Below are 20535 nucleotides of genomic sequence, written 5' to 3'. Positions count from 1 at the left end.
TTCACTAAGAGACACACAGTGCATAAGTACTTATGCACTGTGTGTAAACTGTATGTATGAGTTTCATGCACAAATCAGGAATTTATCAATATTTTTGTACCCGAATTTGTTCATACTTTATTAACAAACTTCTGACCAGGTGTACCATCTAATGAAGCTGTCTTGGGAAATCTATGGTCTTTAAAATTAATACTACATGTCCTACTACTGTTATTTTATCATCATCATTATCACCAACACCAACTCCTTTTGAATATTACTTTTTTTTTTTTCAAAAACATCATTAGTTAGAAATGAGCAAAATTACAATTAAATTTAAAAAAATGAAAGTTGTATTTAAAGAAAACTACATCCAAAAGTGAAAAGGGTATGCTTTGACCTTTTAATTTAAACATATTCCAGTATTTCCATTACAGCTCCAAACATCACTAATGTGCCTTCATAAGCAGCACATACTGCCATCCCCAACCAAAGTTTATCTTACCAACTGTATAAACTGTATTATGAAAAACAACAACAACAACAACAAAATGCTTGTATTCAGGTGTTTGTTGCACCAGCTAATAAAGAGTTTAACTCTATGCTCCTTCACTTGTTGCACACGATTATCTGGATGAAAAGAACTGAATAGGCAGGCAGCCAAGTCTTACAAGACCATATGGCCATGTGTTGTGGCGGCATTCGGGCCGTTGTTTCCTTCAGCGTCCCATTGTTTGGTGTCAAAAGGACTAGGGGGGTGGGAGGGGGATTATATGTACACCAGAACATATTCTCTCTTTCAAAACACACACTGAGACACTCCCCCATACATGCGAGTACAAAATCACATTACCAATGTCATTACAACTCCACCCATAATGCATCCGTTTTTAGTCTATTAAAGGTCAGTGCAAAAGTACATACTTAATACAAAATAACAGAAAAAGGGTCTTTTGTAGTAATTTTAAAAAGATTCACCCCAAGTACATGTGTATTTACAGAACAGATCCACTGTGTTTCTCAGTGGAATTCAAGTAAACACAATGATTTCAAAAATGTAAAAATCTCAGATAATCCAACATTAAAAGCAAACAAGCCACAAAAACAGGTTCTGGTATTAAGAATAATGTGATGACACAGAAATAGATTAGCATCAAGGGTAGAGTTTTTTAAAAAGCAAAATAATATTCACACAACAGACCAAGTCAAGAGTACTACTTACATCTTTGCTTAGGTCTTCAGTGGTCCTCAACCAACTGCGGTTCAGCTCACTCAGCTCGAGAATTGGCTGGACTTTTAGTCGTACTGAATCTCCAGACTGACGAATCATCTCCACAATCTCGTCTCTGTTTTTGTTCTCCACATTAATCCCATTGATTTCTACAAGCTTGTCTCCTGGCACCAGGCCCAGAGCCCGATCCTTAGTCCCAACCCCTGGTTCGGCAAAGTGTACAACACGCCGGCACACCCCACCATCAGACTGCCTGTCTACCATGGTGGTTCTTCGCAAAGAAAAGCCAAAGTCCCCAGTGCTGCGTCGCTGTACCTCAAGTTCTCTTGGATCTGGTACTGGTGGAGAGACAAGTGCAGGCAACTGTAGGTCTGCACCAGGAAAGGTCTTCTCCACAATATCAGGAATCTGAACTGTGATGGTGCCCTTTGACCTCGGGTGTAACTTTGTAGATGGTGTAGTCCAGTTATGGCCAGAAAGCTCTGAAGCATCCAAAGCATTGTCCTTTGGGGTCACCTGAGTTAAGGTAGCTACTTTCCTCTGGCCCACCACTGTATTCACCTTGGCCAGTTCCCCAAATTTAGCTGCCCTCTCCTTCACAGAGCTGCGATTACTTAACAGCTCAATTCCCTTTACATCTTCAGAGGTGCTTGCACTTATTTGCCCCACAGTGTTGTGATGATGCTCAGCATCAACGTCTGTCAGGTAGAGTTCCGTGTTACTGGCCACCTTAATTGGGATAGGGCTAGAAATCTCCAACTTGCTCCTAGATTCCTTCTTGGAGTTTCCTCGAGTAAGTGGGAATAAGCCTCTACGTATGCTCATCTCTTCTAGGCTCTTTAACTCAGACTGAGACATACGTTCTTTCTTTTCTCTTTTGTCTTTCTTTTCCTTCTTGCTCAAATCCCTTTCCTTCTTGCTCAAATCCTTTTCCTTGTCCTTGTCTTTTTTCATTAAGTGAAACATGATTAAACTATTCTGTAGTTATTGAGCAACTGATTAATTTATCATGAGAACCTTAAATTATTAGAAAAGAGGCTGTTGACAGCAGCTGAAAACATCAACTCTGGGTTTGGATCTCTCTTAGTGATATCTGTAGAAAAAAGAAACAAGAGGTGAACACAGACTAGCTTTGATGAAAGCATAACAGAGTGCAAGAACCTTGTGTTTGTCAGAGTTTAACTAAGTAATTGGCAAAAAGATTCAGTCAGTAATTAATCATAAGTACTATGACATACACATGACTAGCACATCTGTGAAAGCACAGATAATGCTGAATGGTAGAAAGGCATATACAGAAAGGCTGAAAGTCTGGTGGTGCTGTGGTTTGTGGTTTATGCCTAAGAGCAAGAAGTTCCTGGGTTCAAATCCACACTTTCTCTGTAGAGTTTTAGCTGTAGGTGTGTCTGTGAATGGCTGTCTGGCTCTGTATTAGTTCTGCAATACATTAACAACCCCACAGTGGACGACTCAATGGATGGATGTACGTACAGCTGTAAGTGTCAGGGAAGTCTTTCTTTATTTCAACAAGACAATGACAAGCCCAATTCTGCAGACATTACAACAGCATACCTCTGTGGTAAGAGTTTAGCTGCTAAACTGGACTGGCTGCACTCCACACCTATCCAAAAACAACACCACTGAAAATATTTAACACATTATACAATGAAAAGGAAGATTTATACTGTTGTACAGCTGAAGTCATATCAAAAAAGATATTAAAGCTGGTCTGACCTTCTCAGTTCCTAAACCATTGCAGAAACCACAGATAAATAGGAACTGCTGTGGTCCTGACCTGACTTGTTGAATTATGTTGCTGGCATCAAATTAAAGACCACTAGATTTAATAAATTTAAAAAAAAAAAAAAAATGAAAATAAAACATCTCAATTTTAACAACTCATGTATTATCTTTGTACCATTTTCAGTTACAGAGTTACAAAGTTCACATGGTTTGCAAATCATGTCATTCTGTTTTTATTTACATTTCACATGACCTCTGACCTTCTTGAGAAAAACATAATCCACATTTAAAACTTGGATTTGAAGTCCTTTCTACACCTTGGGGTTAAAATCATTTAAAAAAACGTTATCAAACTGCAGAGCAGTATCACTATTTTTATTTCAGTATCAATCTATTATCTAATTCAGTTCAATAGAAAAGTAGCCTGTATATATTTGGGTGTGTATAGGAACTGGTATCCCCCGCTGTAGTATCAACAAACGAAACATGCACCCTAGATAAGGAATGTGATCTTATCTAAAACTTATCTTTGACACACCTCAATCTATCCTACATAATAACATACAGTGTTTTAAAGAGCGTAGCTTTCCTGCTCTCAGATACTCAGCATCATCACTAAATGATTGAAAACTGAAGCTATGTGCATGGGAGCCTCCACTAAGCTCCATATGTATAACGAGAAGCCATGCTGAACAGTAAACTGTAAATTCAAACCTAATCCAAGCTAAATCACATGCTCTTAGAAGAAAGCTATGAAATGTCCGAAAGCAACTCAGTTTATCTTACAGTTAACATTTAGGTATGCATTTTCGTCGTATTTTATTACTGGAAAGCGCAGTTTGGTCTGTTGTTATTAGTTTTTCGTTTTCTTGAACTTTAAACACTACGCATAGGTTGTCGACACGGCTAGTCCTGAGCTTGGCCATAATGCTCTCCCTTTAAGCTGCTTTGCCCTCATTCTTTAGCAGTGATAAAGAGTGTACTAATGTCACTCACGATAAACGATACAAATTAAGTAACACTGTAACATATGACAATTCCTACCTGTAATTGCCTAAACATGACAGCGTTGTAGTCTTACTACAGGTTTTCGGCATTTTCCAATGAATTGTCAGCAGGTGCGACAAATGCTTTTGTGATGCTTTCAAATGCTTGCAGTAAGCTCCGACTTCTGATTACTTTGACATAAGCGACCTGCGGGGAAGCAGCTATCCTCGTAAAGAAATAAACACAAAAAACTTGGAAAATGGTGTCGTACATCAGATGATTAATTCATTTTCCCCCAAACAGCTCAATAGTTTTAATAAACTTAAGTAGTCTCCTCATTACACTTTAAAATATATATTATAAAGAGGGAAAGCTGAAAAACAACCTCTCTCTTAATGGTCTAAATTGGAAACATGGGGGGGATTAGTCCTCAATGATAGTAGGACGATTTAGATGTCCAAAATGTAGGCTAACGCTCTAAATTTTAATAAATCCAACAGCACATGAAAGCTCCGGAAGACTACACTGGACAGCAGTGACCCCTCCTGGTCTTTATTTTAACCATACAAAGGATGTAAGCACAGATATTTAGTTCCAAGCTGCCCAGTTTTTCGTAGAGAAAAACTTATATTGTTAACATGTTGATTTCACATTGGATAACACATAAAGTGTTTTGCAGCTAATGAGTTACAGTCCAGTGACATTGGTGTTACAGTCACTGACATACAGACTTTAAACCCAAACAGAATCTGAGTTGTGGTGAATGGTTATTTTAAACATTATTTACCTATTTATATGGAATTCTTTAGGATAATTCCTCCTACAACAATGATGAGTTGATTACAGCATATGTTAGAACTCAATTTGCAAGATCAATTGCATAAAATGTTTCACCTCATTTGCATCATTTCTTCCTTCTCCCAGCAGTTTCAATATACACATACATAATGAACTCCAGATAATCCCATATGTTTTGCTTGTTAAAGCTCATTACACATAGGAAGCTGCAATTCTGAGGAGAGAACCACAATCTAAAATGTATTACCTTAATAGTTTACTCACACTGATCCATTCATTTTAGAAAAAATCATTTTAGACATTTACAACATGCCAAACTTGATTTCCTTTCCATTTTTTTTATTACTCTTACTATTTTGATGAAAATATGCATTTACATTTTGGCAAATTCTGGTTTGTCTGAATTTATCCATGGAGTGCCCCCGTGTCTCAAATGAGATGCCCAGTACTTGGCTTCTGATAGTAGTGCTCCTGGCCTGGGGCACGTACCTCTACTGCGAGTTGATGTTGAGATATAAATTTACACTGAAGCAGCTTGGACTGACAGTCAACATAAAGTTTTGTTTTCAGCTGAAGTTCATTGTTGGACACTTTTTCTTCATTGGAGCTGGATTAGGGAGATATGAATACCTCCAACTAAAACATTGATTGGACTGTATGAGATTCAAAACTTTCAATATACAGTTGGAAAAAACTGAGAATAGATTACAATGGGGCTCCTTCATTGAACAGTCATTCAGTGATAAGCAGAGTTTAAAGAATGCACTAGAAGGAGTGTGTACAATACTGATTCATGCACAGATCTGTATCCACGTTAACCTTAAGAACAAGCCATTCTCTGGAAGACATTATTACTTTGCTCTTCCATCCATCCATCCATCCACCTTCCACTGCCCAATTCAGCATCACGAGGGTTTTAGAGTCTGTCCCTGTGATCATAGGGTGAGAGACAGGGCACACCCTGAACACGTTGCCAATTTTTTGTAATACATTTCTTCCAAAATCTCAAAATGAAAAGTGAAAAATCCCCACAGTGTCCAGTTATTATTTTCCCAATGTTCATTAGAAAGGTTTTAAGAATGAACTACAATACTTTTTGAACTTTTGAACATTACCAGTCAGTCTGAATATTATTTAACTTGTATTAACAATGAAATTATAAATCTAACAGGGAACATGGAATTGTTGAAGTAGTAAGACCTCCTGTTGCTTATTAAGGTTTTGTAGCATCACCTACTGGTCTTGCAGAGTCTCTGTACCTTTTTTTTAGTAATGTATGGTTTACGATATATTTTTCACCTATACTGTCTGTCTCTATCTATGAGGACTTCTTGGTCAGCTTCAGTGGAGAATGTTAATGAATTATTCATTTCCAAAGAAAAATGTCATATCAACTTTTTCTTATCACCTGACTAAGATTAAGGAATGAAACCTATCTGACTCACACCACCAGGATAATACAAGGAAACTATGACTCATTCCCTGTCAGTTACCACTGAGTCCCTAACATATTACCATTCCTTATACAGTTGGATGGTGAATGACAATTGACATTTGGATGACAGTTAAGGATTGCACTGCATTGTGCGCGTGCGTGTGTATGTGTGTGTGTGAATTGTAAATAAAGGATGAAAGCCCTTTTTTTAGAAAGTGACAATTTTCATTTTCCAAGAGCTTATATAAAAATGTTGTTTTTGTTTAATGTACAAGTTATCTCACGCAAAAAAAAAAAACAGCATCTACAGGACTTTATCTATTCAGAAGCATATCTGAGGCTTGCATCATTACCTCGAGGTTGTGGTAAATACTAATAGCCAAATTCTGCAGGTAATGATGAAAGATGGAACTAGAATCACTTTTAACCCAAGTGTACATGACGTAAAAAGTAAATTTAGGATATTATGGCTCTGCCTTTTCATTCATCCCTATTACATGAATGAAAATAAACTCGCACTCAAATTACTTCTCTAAAATGAACCACTTGGCACAGTGGGAAAGACGACCGCCCAACTATTTGTAATGCAGAACAACACGCTAGCATCTTTTTTTTTCCCTTTTAAAAAGGACGAAACGTTACTGAAACGCAATCATTTCCCAGCCACATGCGACAATCTAATATAACAAATTCCCCTCACAGCATCAGCAAAAACCATCCAGGGGGGTGTTTTAAAAATCCAACGCCACCAGATTACTATCGTAATAACACGGGAACAATTCATACAATCTCTTGTGAATTTGAATTCAACATACATCGTAAGTTGCTATTCTTGTTAGTGATTAATTCATATTTCACGAGTTATGCGTACGAATTCATTTCAAAATACGAAATTTAATGAACCCCGCCAAATCCTGCGCAAAGTGGTTCAGCCCTTGAGGTCACCGGAAGTTGTTTAGCTGCCATGTTTGGTTGCTTTGTTGTAGGCTTCTACTAGGTTTCCTACAGAATTAGTAAGTGTGGAAATGGAGCCGAGCTGGAGTACGTTTCTTTTTCAAGTAAGTTGTCTCTTTTGGAGGGAAACCGGAATAGTCGGTAAAACAACCGTAGAATTGCAAACGGCTTCATATCTTAGTGGTAAATCCAGTTTTTAAACGATTAATGTCAAGAACAAGTAACCAAGCAAAACAATGGTATATGAATCCAGGCTTCCAGCTGTGAGGCTTGGGAATGACGCTAGAACAAAAAATCTAATCTCTCCAAGCATTGTTTGAAAAGCGGCATGTTTTCTTACCCCGACGATATTTGGGTATTTGCGTTTAATACTTCGACAGCGTTTGTGATTCCTTGTTTTTTTAAGTTTGTTTGCCTAGCCGGAGCCAAACATGCGGGATCACTTGGAGTGAAGCAGGAGACGCCACTGCACCGTTACAATCGAGACAGACCTGTTTTTTCCCCCCTTTGACTGAAGGCTTTGATCAGGCGCCGTGGGATAATGAGATGTAACGCTGCGACATGTTTCAGTGTAGCGTGGATAACAGAACACGCATTGTAGATTTGGCAAATCTCTGGTTAAGTGTACACAGAGGTTTTTAGCTGCTGAGATTTACTAACGGCGGTTCTCAAGTCCGCGGTGAACTTTCCGCCTGCTCCAGCCGGTTCGACACTAACTAGCCAAGTAGCTAACGATGTTCGGGCTACCTTAATTACACTCGCTTGCTAATTTAGCTTAATGTGGGCGAGGCTGCCATAATGAGCTTGCAAAACTAACGTTACAAGACTTGACGACCAGCGCTGTGCAGATTCTCTGCTTATTAACTAAGCTATTTATTCTGGTGACCGTGGTGGAAAGGAATTCAAACTATGCACACAACATCAGCTAACACTAGCAGCGAAGAGGCGCATTTGAAATTAGCAACGGCGTTACGAAATGAATAAATGCGTGCTGGGAAGGAAAGCGAGTGCTGCGGTTTAGAGTGATATCTGTCACGGTTTAGTGAATTTCAATATGTGCTAAGAATGAAGGCTATTGTTCACTCGTATTTGTGAGCTTCTCAATCGCATGGCCTTACCTAGGCTACAAGAAATGAGCTCGGAACATGGAGCAAATGAGTTTTGTAAGGATAAAGATTTCATGTTTTACAGTTGAGTCCGTTTTTGTGTAACCCCAATGCAATATAAATATATATATTTTTAGTTTCCATTCCCAATACGCACCATTTTTCCAGGTTTACCACTATTCTGCGGTCTCTTGTGTATTTCCAGTGCTTAAAATTAATTTTTACCTTTGACTCAACACTTTAGTGGGTGTTGCAAAGTTCTCCTCGTGGGAGGAACTTCCCAGTAACTTCAGGATCATTCCCAAAAATTACTTTTCAGTAAACCCTTCAAATCTGCATATGTAATGTTCACAACTTTATTTTATTCCAGGCTTTAATGATCAGATGAAGGTCTAGAGTTTAACCTGCTGCAGTAGTTGGTGCTGCACCCTTTGTCTAATAGTAATATATTTTGTGTAATAAATAAATATGTCAATGACAACGGGGGAAAAAACAGGATATGTGAATAGAAGTGCACAATTTATAGTTTTCATGCTAAAGAGCCACTTCTCTTTTTAAAAGTCTTCTAAAGTGTGGAAAAAAACTGATCATTAATGCTCTGATTAAGCTTTCACTGCTTGGTGTAAGGACATCAATGGCTGCAAAGAATCTGAATAGCTCACTTTGGCAAATAGTTTAAAGAAATCCATCTTAAGTTGTGTTCATTTCACTGCTTTTTGGACACTTTGTTTTTTTCCTGAGTTTCTGATAATTTGCTCTGCTGTCGGAGTGGTCGTTCATTCACATCTTTGTGTACTATTTCTTCATAATTGAAAAGGCAGACAGACAATGTCATTTGTCATGCAGTATCTGGCGTCTAGCCAGAGGCCCTGCGTGTATTATGTACCTCACACTGTTACTGTGTCAGTTTCATGTAAATCAGTGTGCCTTTAAATTCAGGCTCCTGGAACACTTTGAAGCATTTTTTTTTAACTTCATTGTTTTTCAACACATTATAGTTTGTTTTTTGTAAACAAGAAGTTTACATGAAAATTGGTGATATTTTCTGAAAAGCTTTGTCAGGTGTTTTAAATGACCAGTGTTGTTGCGTAAACCAGCTTAAATATTACCTGCTGCATATCCTCTGTCAGGTAAATGCACAATGTGGGGAAAACATGTTCAAAAGAGGGGAGGGGGGGGGGCAGTTTTTGTGAGGCTACATTCAGGAAAATTGGTGAATCATGTTGTTTTCAGCACTCTGAACATGGATGTGTGAAGTGTTACACTAATAACCCTTTTAGGTAAGTGAGAAAAGTTATAACGCAATCCATGTGTGCACGAAAATCAGTTTTGGCTTTCTCCAGAAACTGCAATAGCCACTCAGAAACCCACAGTGAAAACGAATGCTTTATGGTAATTGGAAATTGTGTAAAAGATTCTTTGTTTCTGTTTTGCCCTATTTTACCAAAACATTCAGATGGCAAATCTCAGTAACTAAATGAAGCTCATCAGATGAATAGACTGTACTGAAAATATTAAATTTTTCAGTACTCACATTGACTTGAAATAATACCCAACTTACATGACACTGAAAGAGTGTGCATAAGCATGGTGTTAGTGAGGGATGTTATCAAGTATCACTAACTCCAAGTCTTTGTTCTGCTTAAAACTGGACCTTCATAACAAACAACCCCTTTTGAAATTGCACAATCACTGTTTATATAAAACATGTTTTGGATGCTCTTGCTAGAGCTTTAGACTTGGTAGTAACTATTATGTATTCTATTTTTTTATTTTTTTCTCTCTCCTCCAACGTGCACAGTATTTTGCTTGTCGCTGCCCCCCCCCCCCCCCCTTGTTATTATGTTACGTATATTACTTCTTTTTTTCTTTTTTTTTTAACAAAGGTAAATATGTTACATATATTACTTATTATTACCTTTGTTTAAAAAAGAAAGGAAAATATTGAGGCTTGTTGGTGCCGTCGAGAATCAGTTCCATGTGTTTTTCTGCTCATGTGGAAGGTTCATGTTTTTACGGTACAATATAATTCTGGTCATTTTGACTGAAATGAAAAGCACAGGTCTGTAAAATGGGTTACATCAGAAATGCAGGGTATATCTGCTTGGCTATTTTTGTAGATGTTTAAGCGTTTCATAGTTTTTTGGGTACATTTTTATGGTTTTTTTTTTAAATGTATCTATTTATTTTGACATGTGATTTGTCTCAATGTCACAGCGATTGCTCATTGTAATACAGCACACCTATTAGCTATAGGGGTGTTAAATGCCACCCATTCTGGATGTTTAGAAGACTAGCCTCTGTTGAATGTCCTTAAAGGTTTGTTCACTCTTAGTAGAACTCAAATATCTGTACGAAAAAATACGCCTTAACCAAATGAATCCCTGAAGTACAACTTTTTGGGATCATTAAAAAAAAAATTAGGGGATTGACAACATTTCAGAAGTTTGCCCACTAAGCAAACTAGACGGCAGCCAAAAAAATTCAGAACTTGAAAGAAGGACCTAGAAAAAAACTCCTCAAAAATTAGATGTACTCGAAAAACAAATTATGTAATTAGAAGTTTTGTTTCTTTCTCTGCCCCTCTTTTCATCCCTGTCATCAGTTTTTGCCTGTGATGGAAAAATTGAGATTTCGGCAAGCAGCTGTAGAGTGTGGCACAAAAGACTAAAGAAAGACAGCGCATAATCTAACTCAGACCGTGAGCGCAATTCAAGCCTACAGTGGCCCATGGAGCCATCAGGACACTCCCTCCATTTTGATGTTATTTATGAGGGAGCAGCCCCACTTGTCAGAGCGCATTTGTGTCAAAATGGTCAGAGCTGCATGAAGGCACAGCAGCTTACAGGCCCTGCACCTCTGCATAGAGGGCCAGGCTGTCTACACTGGCTACGTCTGCTGTTCACAAGCTTCACAAAGGGGGGTTCACTGCTAGTACCCCACCTCCCCCCTCCAACCCAAACATAAAGCTCTCCCCACCCCTGTTGTGCCAGCGGACGGGTTAGCATTGGCATGATGATGACTAATCCTGGAAGGTGGCAAGTGTAAGCAGGTGCTCAGACAAATGGATGGGTGGCATTCTCCTCGAGTTCCCAGGTCCCATTGCATATGTAGGAATGACGGCTAGTTTCGCTGAGTAGTGTGTGGATAAACAATGTCCCCGTCCCATGAATAGATGAGCCAAATCAATGAAGATGAGCATACAAAGATCCCCTGCTGAGGCCCGAGTGCATCACTGCTCAGATTTGTGTCTTTCACAATAGGCTAGATGACATAAGGAGGACATTGTGAGGTTCATTTTTCTTTTCTGTCCCGTCTTCTCTTTTGCAACTTTTTTCTTGGCTAGCCTTCTTCGATGGATGATTGAACCTCAAAGAGAAAGGTCAAGTATTTCAGCTTGCTTTTCTCGCTGGTGGTTGACAACATCGACAGAGTAGTCCTGAGTGTGTCCAGTCGCTGAAAAAACGGTGTTAACTGTGTTTCTTTTCTTTTTTTTCATATTTGGATATATGAAAAAGAATGAATTGTTATGAGAAGTGTGATAGATTTTTTTTTTTTTTTAACTGAACTAATTGAATTAAACTCCATTGATATTTATTGTGATGTCATTTTTTTTTGTTTATTTATTTATTTTTTAAAGAAAATAAGGCAGCCGGATTTCATACAGCTTCCACTATCTCCATTCTGCCCCAAGTACGCCCAAACAGTCATGGATGATTTTAGCTGGTCACAGCAATGGTACAAAACTCAAATTGTGTCTGATCCATTTAGTCAGGAAATTTGATTACTTAATGAGTGAAACCCCAGCTTAGCATCTTGTTGCTATTGGTAATTACAACCAGCCATTTCATCCCATTTGTGCTGCGGCAGTAGCTGGCATTGGTTTGTACTTGCAGATCCCCAGGGGGGTGCAAAAAAATCTCAAAGCAGTTATTCCCGATGTAAAGTTTTATTTAGTCTGTTGCCCTTTATTTTCCTGTCGTTTAACTCCTTTACTTACACAATAGAGCAGAAGTATGGTTATCCCAAATCAGCTGGGTACCTGAGATGATGGCCTGCTCTTTAGGAGCCTTCTTGGTAGTTAAACTGCGCTCTGCTACGGCTCTTATTTGGTATGCCTGTTTTGCAGTCACATGATGAATGATGAATGTGAGCACCGTCACGATGGTATCCTTTTTCATCCAGCACAGCTTTGTATTCTGTAACAGATTACTAACACATATTGTGTTTATTGAGTTGTCAGTTTCCAGTGAGGGAACACCTGGCTTCAACGCTTTTTGTTTCTTGGTCATTAAGTTTGTTTTTTGTTTTTTTTTTTCTTTAGATTATGGCGACTTTATTTTTCTCTCGCAGTTGTTATCATTATTATTATTATTATTATTATTATTATTATTATTATTAAATCTTTAGTATTATCTTTAGCACCTTGTTACTTTTGTTTTATAAGTAGAAGTATAGTATTCGTCTTCATTTAACCAAAAACCCTCTGTGTTTGATTCATCAGCAGGCCAATGAAGCCCTCCACCACCAGCACCAGGTGGCCCAGAACAGCCTGCTACCACTTCTCAATGCAGGAGCTGAGCAAGTTGACCAGAAGCCTATCCTGCCTATCCAAATAGACCAGAAGCCACCTGCCAATGCTGCTGAGCTTCTCAAAGACAATGTCGCCAGCGGAGGTGGTCAGCGGCTTCCAGTGCCTGTGATAAAGAAAGAACACAAAGGCAAAACCCCTTTTGTCTGCGGCTACTGTAACAAGGCCTTTCGCGACAGTTACCACCTGCGACGTCATGAGTCCAGCCACACCGGTATCAAGATGGTTTCACGTCCAAAGAAGACAGCCCAAACAGCCCCCACCATGGTCCCCATGATCGGCACCATGCCACGAGAAAACAACGGCAACTCTTCCTACATCTCCACAGTAGCTGGCATCCTCTCCACAGCAACAACCTCTGTTTCCTCAGGCACAAGTATCATGACATCACCTGCAATGGGCAATGTGCCGCAGCAAAATGTCCCGAAGAAACCTGCCAAACCTGTCAAGAAGAACCATGGATGTGAGATGTGCGGCAAAGCCTTTCGCGACGTATACCACCTGAATCGTCACAAGCTGTCCCATTCAGATGAGAAGCCTTTTGAGTGTCCCATCTGCCAGCAACGCTTTAAAAGGAAGGACCGCATGACCTACCATGTTCGCTCTCACGATGGGGGTGTCCACAAGCCCTACGTATGTTCTGTGTGTGGAAAAGGCTTTTCCAGGTAAGGATCAGGTTTTTGTCCTTTGATCTCTAAGGAAACTAGTACAACAGTCATCAATAGTTCAACTCCACTAGATTGACTGATAATGCTGCTGTCAGTTTTTCCCTTCAGTTACTCACCTGTCTGTATTTGTTAATTCTACACCTAAATTGTTCAGTATGTCTCTAGTTAAAAATGAATTTTCCACATTGAGCATCTCCAATGTGAATTTGTTTTTCCAATATCCTGCCAAACAGGTCTGTCATAGGGATTCAGACTGACACAGGAATTCCATAGGGAGATAAGATTACTGTTTTAAATTACAATCATTTAGTTCATGAGGTGCTGGATGAAGTTTTAGTCTCTGTTAGATAATGGCATAACATTCTTTATTATACAGTACCACCATGCAGATAATAGATGGTCTAAATGTCATTTTGAGATAAAAACCCCAAACAAAAAATAATTTGCACTGATAAGAAGAACAAGAAGTCCTAAAAACATGTTATGGCCACCGAGGTCTCGAAGATGTTTGAAACAACCTTACCTTGTTGTGGCAGCTGGTTTCCCACAAGCATCCATTTTGTCAGGCTTCAAGCTTACTTGCAGATAAAACCACAGTAGCTTGGACCCATTAGCTTACAATAATCAACTACTGGCAGCTGCAAGAGCATTTCTGCTGTGATGAAAGTGTGTGAGATAACAACAAGAAGTGTTTGTTGGTTCAAAACCAAAGTGAAGTCTTGCCTTTCATATGGAAAATGTCCATATGAAGATGTGAAGAATGCCAACTTAGTAGTTTGCTGCTTGGGGTTTTTTGTTTGATTGTTTTTTTTACTACAGCTGGTCTCCTAAAGCAGGAGCTGTCAGTTTATTGACAACTTTAGACGAAGAACAGCCCTCAAATATGGAGCAAGAAATGAAGTGCTTTAGGTTTTATTTACTGGAGTTCTCCAGCTAAGCTAATCGGCCTGTCCACAAACCTGACAAAGTGTTCTCCAGGGTAACTGGGAATCCCTCCTTGTTGTTGCACTAGCCACTAGTTTGTTTGGGATGAGTTTACTTAGGTTGTCTGTGGAATTGTTAAACTGAGTGCACTAAGAAGCTAGTAGCACTCCTTGTGTGTACATGTGATCAGTCCTTCAAGGGGTTTGGTAGGCAGTGAGAATGTCAGCCACACTGATAATACAGAGTGGCACAAGAAAATAGTAAACTGATGAAAAAATGGCGCTGTTTTTACAACCCTTCTGTTCTATTCCTGTGCTTTTAATCAACAACTAACAAGGCTACTGTAAACAGGAAATGTGCATCTGAGAGCTAATTTATTCTTATGGGAGGGGAGACAAAAAGTAATTTCACCCTCTGGTGATTGCATTCGGGGGTCATAGGGAAAAGTCCTGACTTGTCTATGCAGAATTTCAATAAATAAATAATGATAAATACATTCTAACAACCAGTCTTTTATGAGTGTGTCCTTGGCAGTCCACAAATGGCTGCTGCAAAGGAAAAAAAAATCATGCTTAATAGATTGAAGTATTAAATTTTACCATCTTTCATGCATGCAGTTTTGAATGCAAATGCTAGATTCTACATATTTCATGCTTTACCCAAGGTACACGGAACTGCTACCCAACAGCTTGTACATTTGTAAGTGAATTATTCACGTCATGGTGTTTGGAATAGTCAGCCGCACTGTGATTTGATATAGAGCAAATAATTATGTCAATCTAGTGTCCGTGTTGCTCCAACGTGGCCTTTTTTTTTTTTTTTAATGTTTATTGCTGGGGTTAGCAGTTTAAACTTGTACTTGTAATGACCCCCCACACCATTTCAACCACATGTTTAAAAAGTCGCACATGGAAGAGCACCAGTGAAGTACCAAAGGAGGGGGAGGCGTCACTTGTCACTTTGCAGTTCCCGCCAGCATGTCACAGACTCTTTCCCCTGGGAATTCACTGAACCATGCGGTAATGTTTAGGTCAACACTTTTAACATGAAGTAATGACTTTAAGAAGGTTTAATAGTGACATACATTTAAAATTTTGTTAAAAGCCAAGTGTTTGTTAAACCTGATGTGTACATAAATCAGTATTGACTTAGCAGAGAGTCGTGATAACATTAAAAACAAAAAAACAGCAAGCTGTGTGCCGCAATACACAGCTTCAACAAAAACATCAGCAGTGTACCCTGGCCAAGCGGTAACATTAGCACTGTGCTGTGTAGGGCAATCTCAGGCATGCCTCCAACTTGGTGACGTCGAGCAGCGATTCATCAGCATACTGGAAAGTGAGAATGAGGACTGAGTAACAGGGCACTGAGTCACTGCCACTCAGCCGGATCTGTAGACAGGCACTGTCTGGAGTCTGCTCTCCTCATCAGTGGGGCAAGGGGAAAAGAAAAAAATCTTTATTCCGGTTCATGGCACCCATGAGAAGATCCTACTTGACTCCTCTGATTTTATTTTTAAAAAAAGAAGAAAAAAAAGAAGGGACTCCAGCAGCATGAAACTTTCCGGTTTGGAAGCAGCTGCCAAAGCAGTAGCCCTTGCTCACTCCATTATGGCACTTCTAACATGATTCAGCTCACAGCTTCACTAGAACTGACATGCTGACAGAGGAGGATCAGTGCCACGAAGAAGTTTGTGAATGTTGGCCTTTCGCTGTAAATCTCAAGCAGTTTTCCTGTGAACTTTGCAAATTATATGTATGTTTGTTTGTTTTTATAGCTAGTTTGACATAAAAACACATTATGAAGCTTTAGTTTAAGCTTGAACACTTGGAATACAGAAGGCAAGTTTCAGCAATTTCTTAATCAGTTTTCAGTGGGGTTTTTTTGTTTGTTTTTTTTATTGTGTAATAGACAAGGTATATCAGTACAGTCATGGTGTAAGTAGATATTAAGTGTTCTCAAATCCCTGCTTAAAGTTCTATAACAAAAGGAGCAATATAGATCTTCTCTATATGCTCAGTTATAATAGTTTTCCCTTAAAGGCAGTTTTTAATACCTATAAATATACACATCATATTTTGGCACAGGTACATGTTCTTATCAGAAACACAAGTCAGCACAGCCATGGATTATTGTTGTTTGTTGAACAACAGTTGTGCCATACGTGGTCTTCTTCTAATCCTCAGAGAGAGATGCAAATTCAGATTAGGACTTGTGTTAAGAAGTATCAAGAAAATTCCTGGAACTTCATATTCATTTCATTTTCATATATGTGTAATAACAAGGATGTTAGGAACTAAGCACAGTAATAATAATCAAACTGTCAGTTTATTCAAATATCATGTCAAAAATGTCCTTTCTTTTCATTGTGTGTGTGTGTTCAAAAGTAGGTCAAACACATTTACGCACGATTGATCATGGAGAATTAACTACCATTGACTGAATTTTTCGGGATTTTTTTGTGCCCATCCCCTCATTATCTAAGTAAACAGAGCACATCCGTACACTTCTGCACTTGTAATGCATGTTAGGCTTTTCACTTTATGCTTGTGCACGTCCATGATGCGCCTTTAGTAAATTATTAACACTTGTTGTATGTATTGTAACAACATATAGGTTTGGTTAAATCGCAAGCAAAATAAATGTCAAATGAATTTGGTGAAGTCTTTTAAAAGTGTTAGCAGACGTTATACCAGCCCTACAACTGGTAGCTTTTTGTTGGGTTACAGAAACCATATTATAAATAAATCTCCACACAATGAAGTACAAATTGTCTCATCTATATCTAATGGAACTCAAATGTATCGTCTTTAAATTTTAACCATGTTTTTGTTGTCATTTTTATCTAGGCCAGACCACTTGAGCTGCCATGTGAAGCATGTGCATTCCTCAGAAAGACCGTTTAAATGTCAAGTAACGGTGAGAAAAATGGCTACTTTGCAGCTTGTTTTGTTTTTTTAAATCATTTTTAATATCGTGATTTCACTGCACTGACCTTTTACCCCATCTGCTGTGCGACACCAGGCCTGTACCTCTGCTTTCGCCACCAAAGACAGACTCCGTTCCCACATGATTAGACATGAAGGCAAAGTCACCTGTAGTATCTGCGGAAAGATGCTCAGCGCAGCCTACATCACCAGTCATCTGAAGACTCACGGGCAGACCAACTTTAACTCCTGTAACAAAGGTTCGTCACACACTGGGAGCAAGTACAGCAGCACCATAGGGCCGTGCATTTAAAAACGATGGAAACCAATCCCTGCATATTGCCTTCGCATTACTGTAAGCAATAAGGGATAAAGGCAGTAATATCGTACAGGCTGTGAGTTTGCCAGAGCTTCGAGTGGAGAGCATTTTTAGAAAAATGTGGTTTTTGAAACTAGCTCAAACCACCTAAGGTGTTGTCCTAAAGTTTCATGCTCTTCTCTTTTTCTTTTTTTTTTCAAGAGTGCGGACTTTAAAAAAAAAAAAAAAAAAGTATTAAATGCCAGTCTCTTTATGTATTAGCAAGACTCATTTTGTTGGTCACCATACCGCTGCAGTTGTCATAAAAGCTGTCAACCTGTACATGTTGAGCACCACTGACCAGTGCTGATCCTCGCTATTGCTGTAATATTTGTGCAAAGTACAAGATAATGGTGTTTATTTTGTTTTTGTTTTTGCTAAATGCTGCAAAGCTAAGTAAAATGCTTGTTCTTGGGTTTCTCCAGACGGTAACGAAGTCTGCAATTCTGCTTCAGCCACGCCTGTGACCATCTCTGCCCCCATCACTTCAGCGATGAATCGGGGCAATGCGAACAACAACAACCCCGTCACCATCGCCGCACAAATGAACATTAGCACCAACACGGTCAACATCACATCTCCAGTCAGCCTCCAGCACCCTGTCACCATCACTGGGCCCGTCAACATCGCCTCCGTGAACATCCCGGCAACCGCGCCTATGAATATCGCCCACCCTGTCGCGATCACAACCCCGATGCCTATGAATATAGCCGGGCCGCTCAACATCGCCATGAGGCCAGTGGATAGCATGCCTTTTCTCTCCCAAGTCTTGCCTTCATCCCCACCTTGGTAAAAAATGTAAAAAAAAAAAAATTAAAATAAAAGATAAAAAGGAGGGAGCAAGGTGAACTGGCCAAGAAGAAAGGGAAAATGAAGTGAAACAAGAGACTCCTGTCCTCACAGCTGAACCTCGGGCTCAGCTCTTTCTCACCTAGAACAGCGCTCACTTCTCCGAGCTCTGAAGTGAATATTTACACGAGCTGTGCGGCCAGTAGGAGCTCACCAAGTCCCAGCTGTGTCCCAACCGAGGTTAAGTGACTGGCATGGGACGCAGAATAAGAGTAGAATTTGAGTAGGATTTATCTTGAAATCAGGACAGCCGTAAGACTTAGTGTAGTCAGTTAGAACGATGAAACTGTGATTTGTATTATGACAAATGAGAGGATTCCTCATCCTCGAGGACTCCTTAGGAAAACACATCAGTGCTTTTTGTAAAAGGGAGATGGGAAATGAACTGAAGCAATAACTATAAATTGCTGTATTTGATGTTTTACAAGTTCTCTCCCAAAGTCTCTGGGTGTTACTTTGTATATTGGTTTTTGGTTTTTTTTGTTTTTTAACTATAGCCTGCTAATCACTATTTAATGTTATAGGAAATGAGTCTAGTAAAAGGGACAGCAGCTTCCACTTGCATGGAAGAATATTTTTTCACATTGCTATAGCATTTCTTTTGTATTCTCAGATAATAGGTATGCTCTTGAGGTACACTAACTTGTACAGTTGACATAGTAATGTATTTTCCACGTCAGCATTTTAATTTTTGCTTTTAGCAAGTGGATATCAAGACACTGTCCTCTTGACTATGAAATATTTCTATTTGTTTTTGTATGTATGGACACACAAAGTTCTGTTTTTATTTTCCTATTTGTAGTGTTAATTTTTTTTTGGTTTTCTTCATGAATTCAGAATGGAACGAATCTTGCACTGAAAGAATATCCTGCATACAGGTGAACAGCAGTATTATTGAAGATCAAAGTGGCGTCTCAGTGTTTTTTGCAGCAACCGCAAGCACTTGAGCACCATCTAGTGGCTGATTGTGGAAAGCCTTGCAGTGAAGCTTTTTCAGGCTGTTACCCGTCACCATGGTGGTGACTAAACGTACTGCTCAAAAAACAAATAAAAACAAAAAACCGAGGGAACACTTGAACAATTTTTAACTTCTAAAATTTCGAATCCAACCCTCAAAGTGTTGGTGATTTTGATTACACAATGGATGTCAGTAATGATTTTCAAACTGAATGTTTCATTAATCAAGGTCTGATTTTAAGTGTCACCTTATTTTTATTTTTAAAGCAGCATACTTTTGGCTGACTCTTCTGCACACTTTTACTTTTTTTTTCTTTCTTTCTTTTTTTTCTGTTTCATCCCCAACCATATGCTAAGGATGCTTCGCTCAGGAAACGTATAGAAAAGCCCCATTACTCATGAACGCGGTTCTTTTTATACTGATATCTACCATGTGTCATGATTCCTCTCCATGTAACTTTTTGGATTCCCTAAAAGATTTGGCATCGTGGGGTTTGACTTCAGTGAGGAAGAAGTTGTCCAAGACTTTTTGTTTTGTTTTTAATAGCCGTCCATTTAAAATGATAAATGACTGTACAATGGAATACATGCTGTTTACCTTTTTTAAATTTCCTTTAAAGTCTCAGTCTGCATAGGTACAGTATGTGGCTGGGAACTGTTTAATCAAATGCAAGTTTGTGTCCACTGAAACAACAGGCGAGACTGACAATGCATGACCCCGAACACTGTAGCTGTTGACCTTTTTTTTTTTTTTTTTTTTTTTTTTTTTGTTTGTTTGTTTTTAGTGAATGCCATGGTATTTCAGCAGTGTTTCAGCTCATCTGAGTTGACAGAGTTTATACTGAAAAATGCAATATGCATGTTTGTCTTTTTTTTTTCTTTTCTTTTTTTTTTTCCCCAAGTTTTGTTTTAAACAAAATATTAGTCTAGCGTTTTTGTTTTTTTTTATTTTTGTTATATTTACGTAGATACACTATAATAGCCTGTTTGCCAAATTTGAAACAATAATGATGTGATAAACTGAATAT

At 38.8% G+C, this 20535-nt stretch overlaps 2 protein-coding genes across 8 annotated transcripts in view; one reads left to right on the top strand and one right to left on the bottom strand.

The window, feature by feature from the left end:
• Positions 1-4101, bottom strand: part of LOC113030009 (unconventional myosin-XVIIIa-like) — a 62376-nt gene extending 58275 nt beyond the window's left edge. For 4 of the 6 annotated variants that reach the window (XM_026181010.1, XM_026181013.1, XM_026181012.1 and 1 more), the window contains exons 1-2: positions 3998-4100; positions 1202-2303 (exon numbers count right to left, since the gene is read on the bottom strand). In XM_026181010.1, the coding sequence (XP_026036795.1) occupies positions 1202-2176 (975 nt within the window). In that variant the 5' untranslated portion in view covers positions 2177-2303; positions 3998-4100. Of the gene's footprint in view, positions 1-1201; positions 2304-3997 lie in introns of all 6 variants that reach the window. The other 2 variants (XM_026181019.1, XM_026181018.1) reach the window with 2 other exon arrangements.
• Positions 4102-7112: 3011 nt separating this feature from the next.
• Positions 7113-18514, top strand: vezf1a (vascular endothelial zinc finger 1a). 2 transcript variants are annotated; one of them, XM_026182437.1, is made up of 5 exons: positions 7113-7231; positions 12738-13489; positions 17266-17335; positions 17441-17603; positions 18127-18514. In XM_026182437.1, the coding sequence occupies exons 1-5, from the start codon at positions 7199-7201 to the stop codon at positions 18492-18494; spliced, it is 1386 nt and encodes a 461-aa protein (XP_026038222.1). In that variant the 5' UTR covers positions 7113-7198; the 3' UTR covers positions 18495-18514. The 2 variants fall into 2 exon arrangements, with proteins under 2 accessions (XP_026038222.1, XP_026038223.1); XM_026182438.1 differs by lacking the exon at positions 7113-7231 and adding an exon at positions 7256-8290.
• Positions 18515-20535: the final 2021 nt, after the last annotated feature.

This window comes from Astatotilapia calliptera, chromosome 10 (assembly GCF_900246225.1).
Source record: "Astatotilapia calliptera chromosome 10, fAstCal1.2, whole genome shotgun sequence".
NCBI classification, from domain to species: Eukaryota; Metazoa; Chordata; class Actinopteri; order Cichliformes; family Cichlidae; genus Astatotilapia; species Astatotilapia calliptera.
The sequence above is the reverse complement of the archived record's forward strand: the minus strand, read 5'-3'. Positions and strand labels throughout refer to the sequence as shown.

Excerpts from the sequence above, each read along its gene's own strand:
- vezf1a (XM_026182437.1), top strand. The coding sequence starts at position 7,199 with ATGGAGCCGAGCTGGAGTACGTTTCTTTTTCAA. Across the intron at positions 13,490-17,265 it reads TGTGGAAAAGGCTTTTCCAG|GCCAGACCACTTGAGCTGCC; the intron begins GTAAGGATCAGG and ends ATTTTTATCTAG. Across the intron at positions 17,604-18,126 it reads CTTTAACTCCTGTAACAAAG|ACGGTAACGAAGTCTGCAAT; the intron begins GTTCGTCACACA and ends GGGTTTCTCCAG.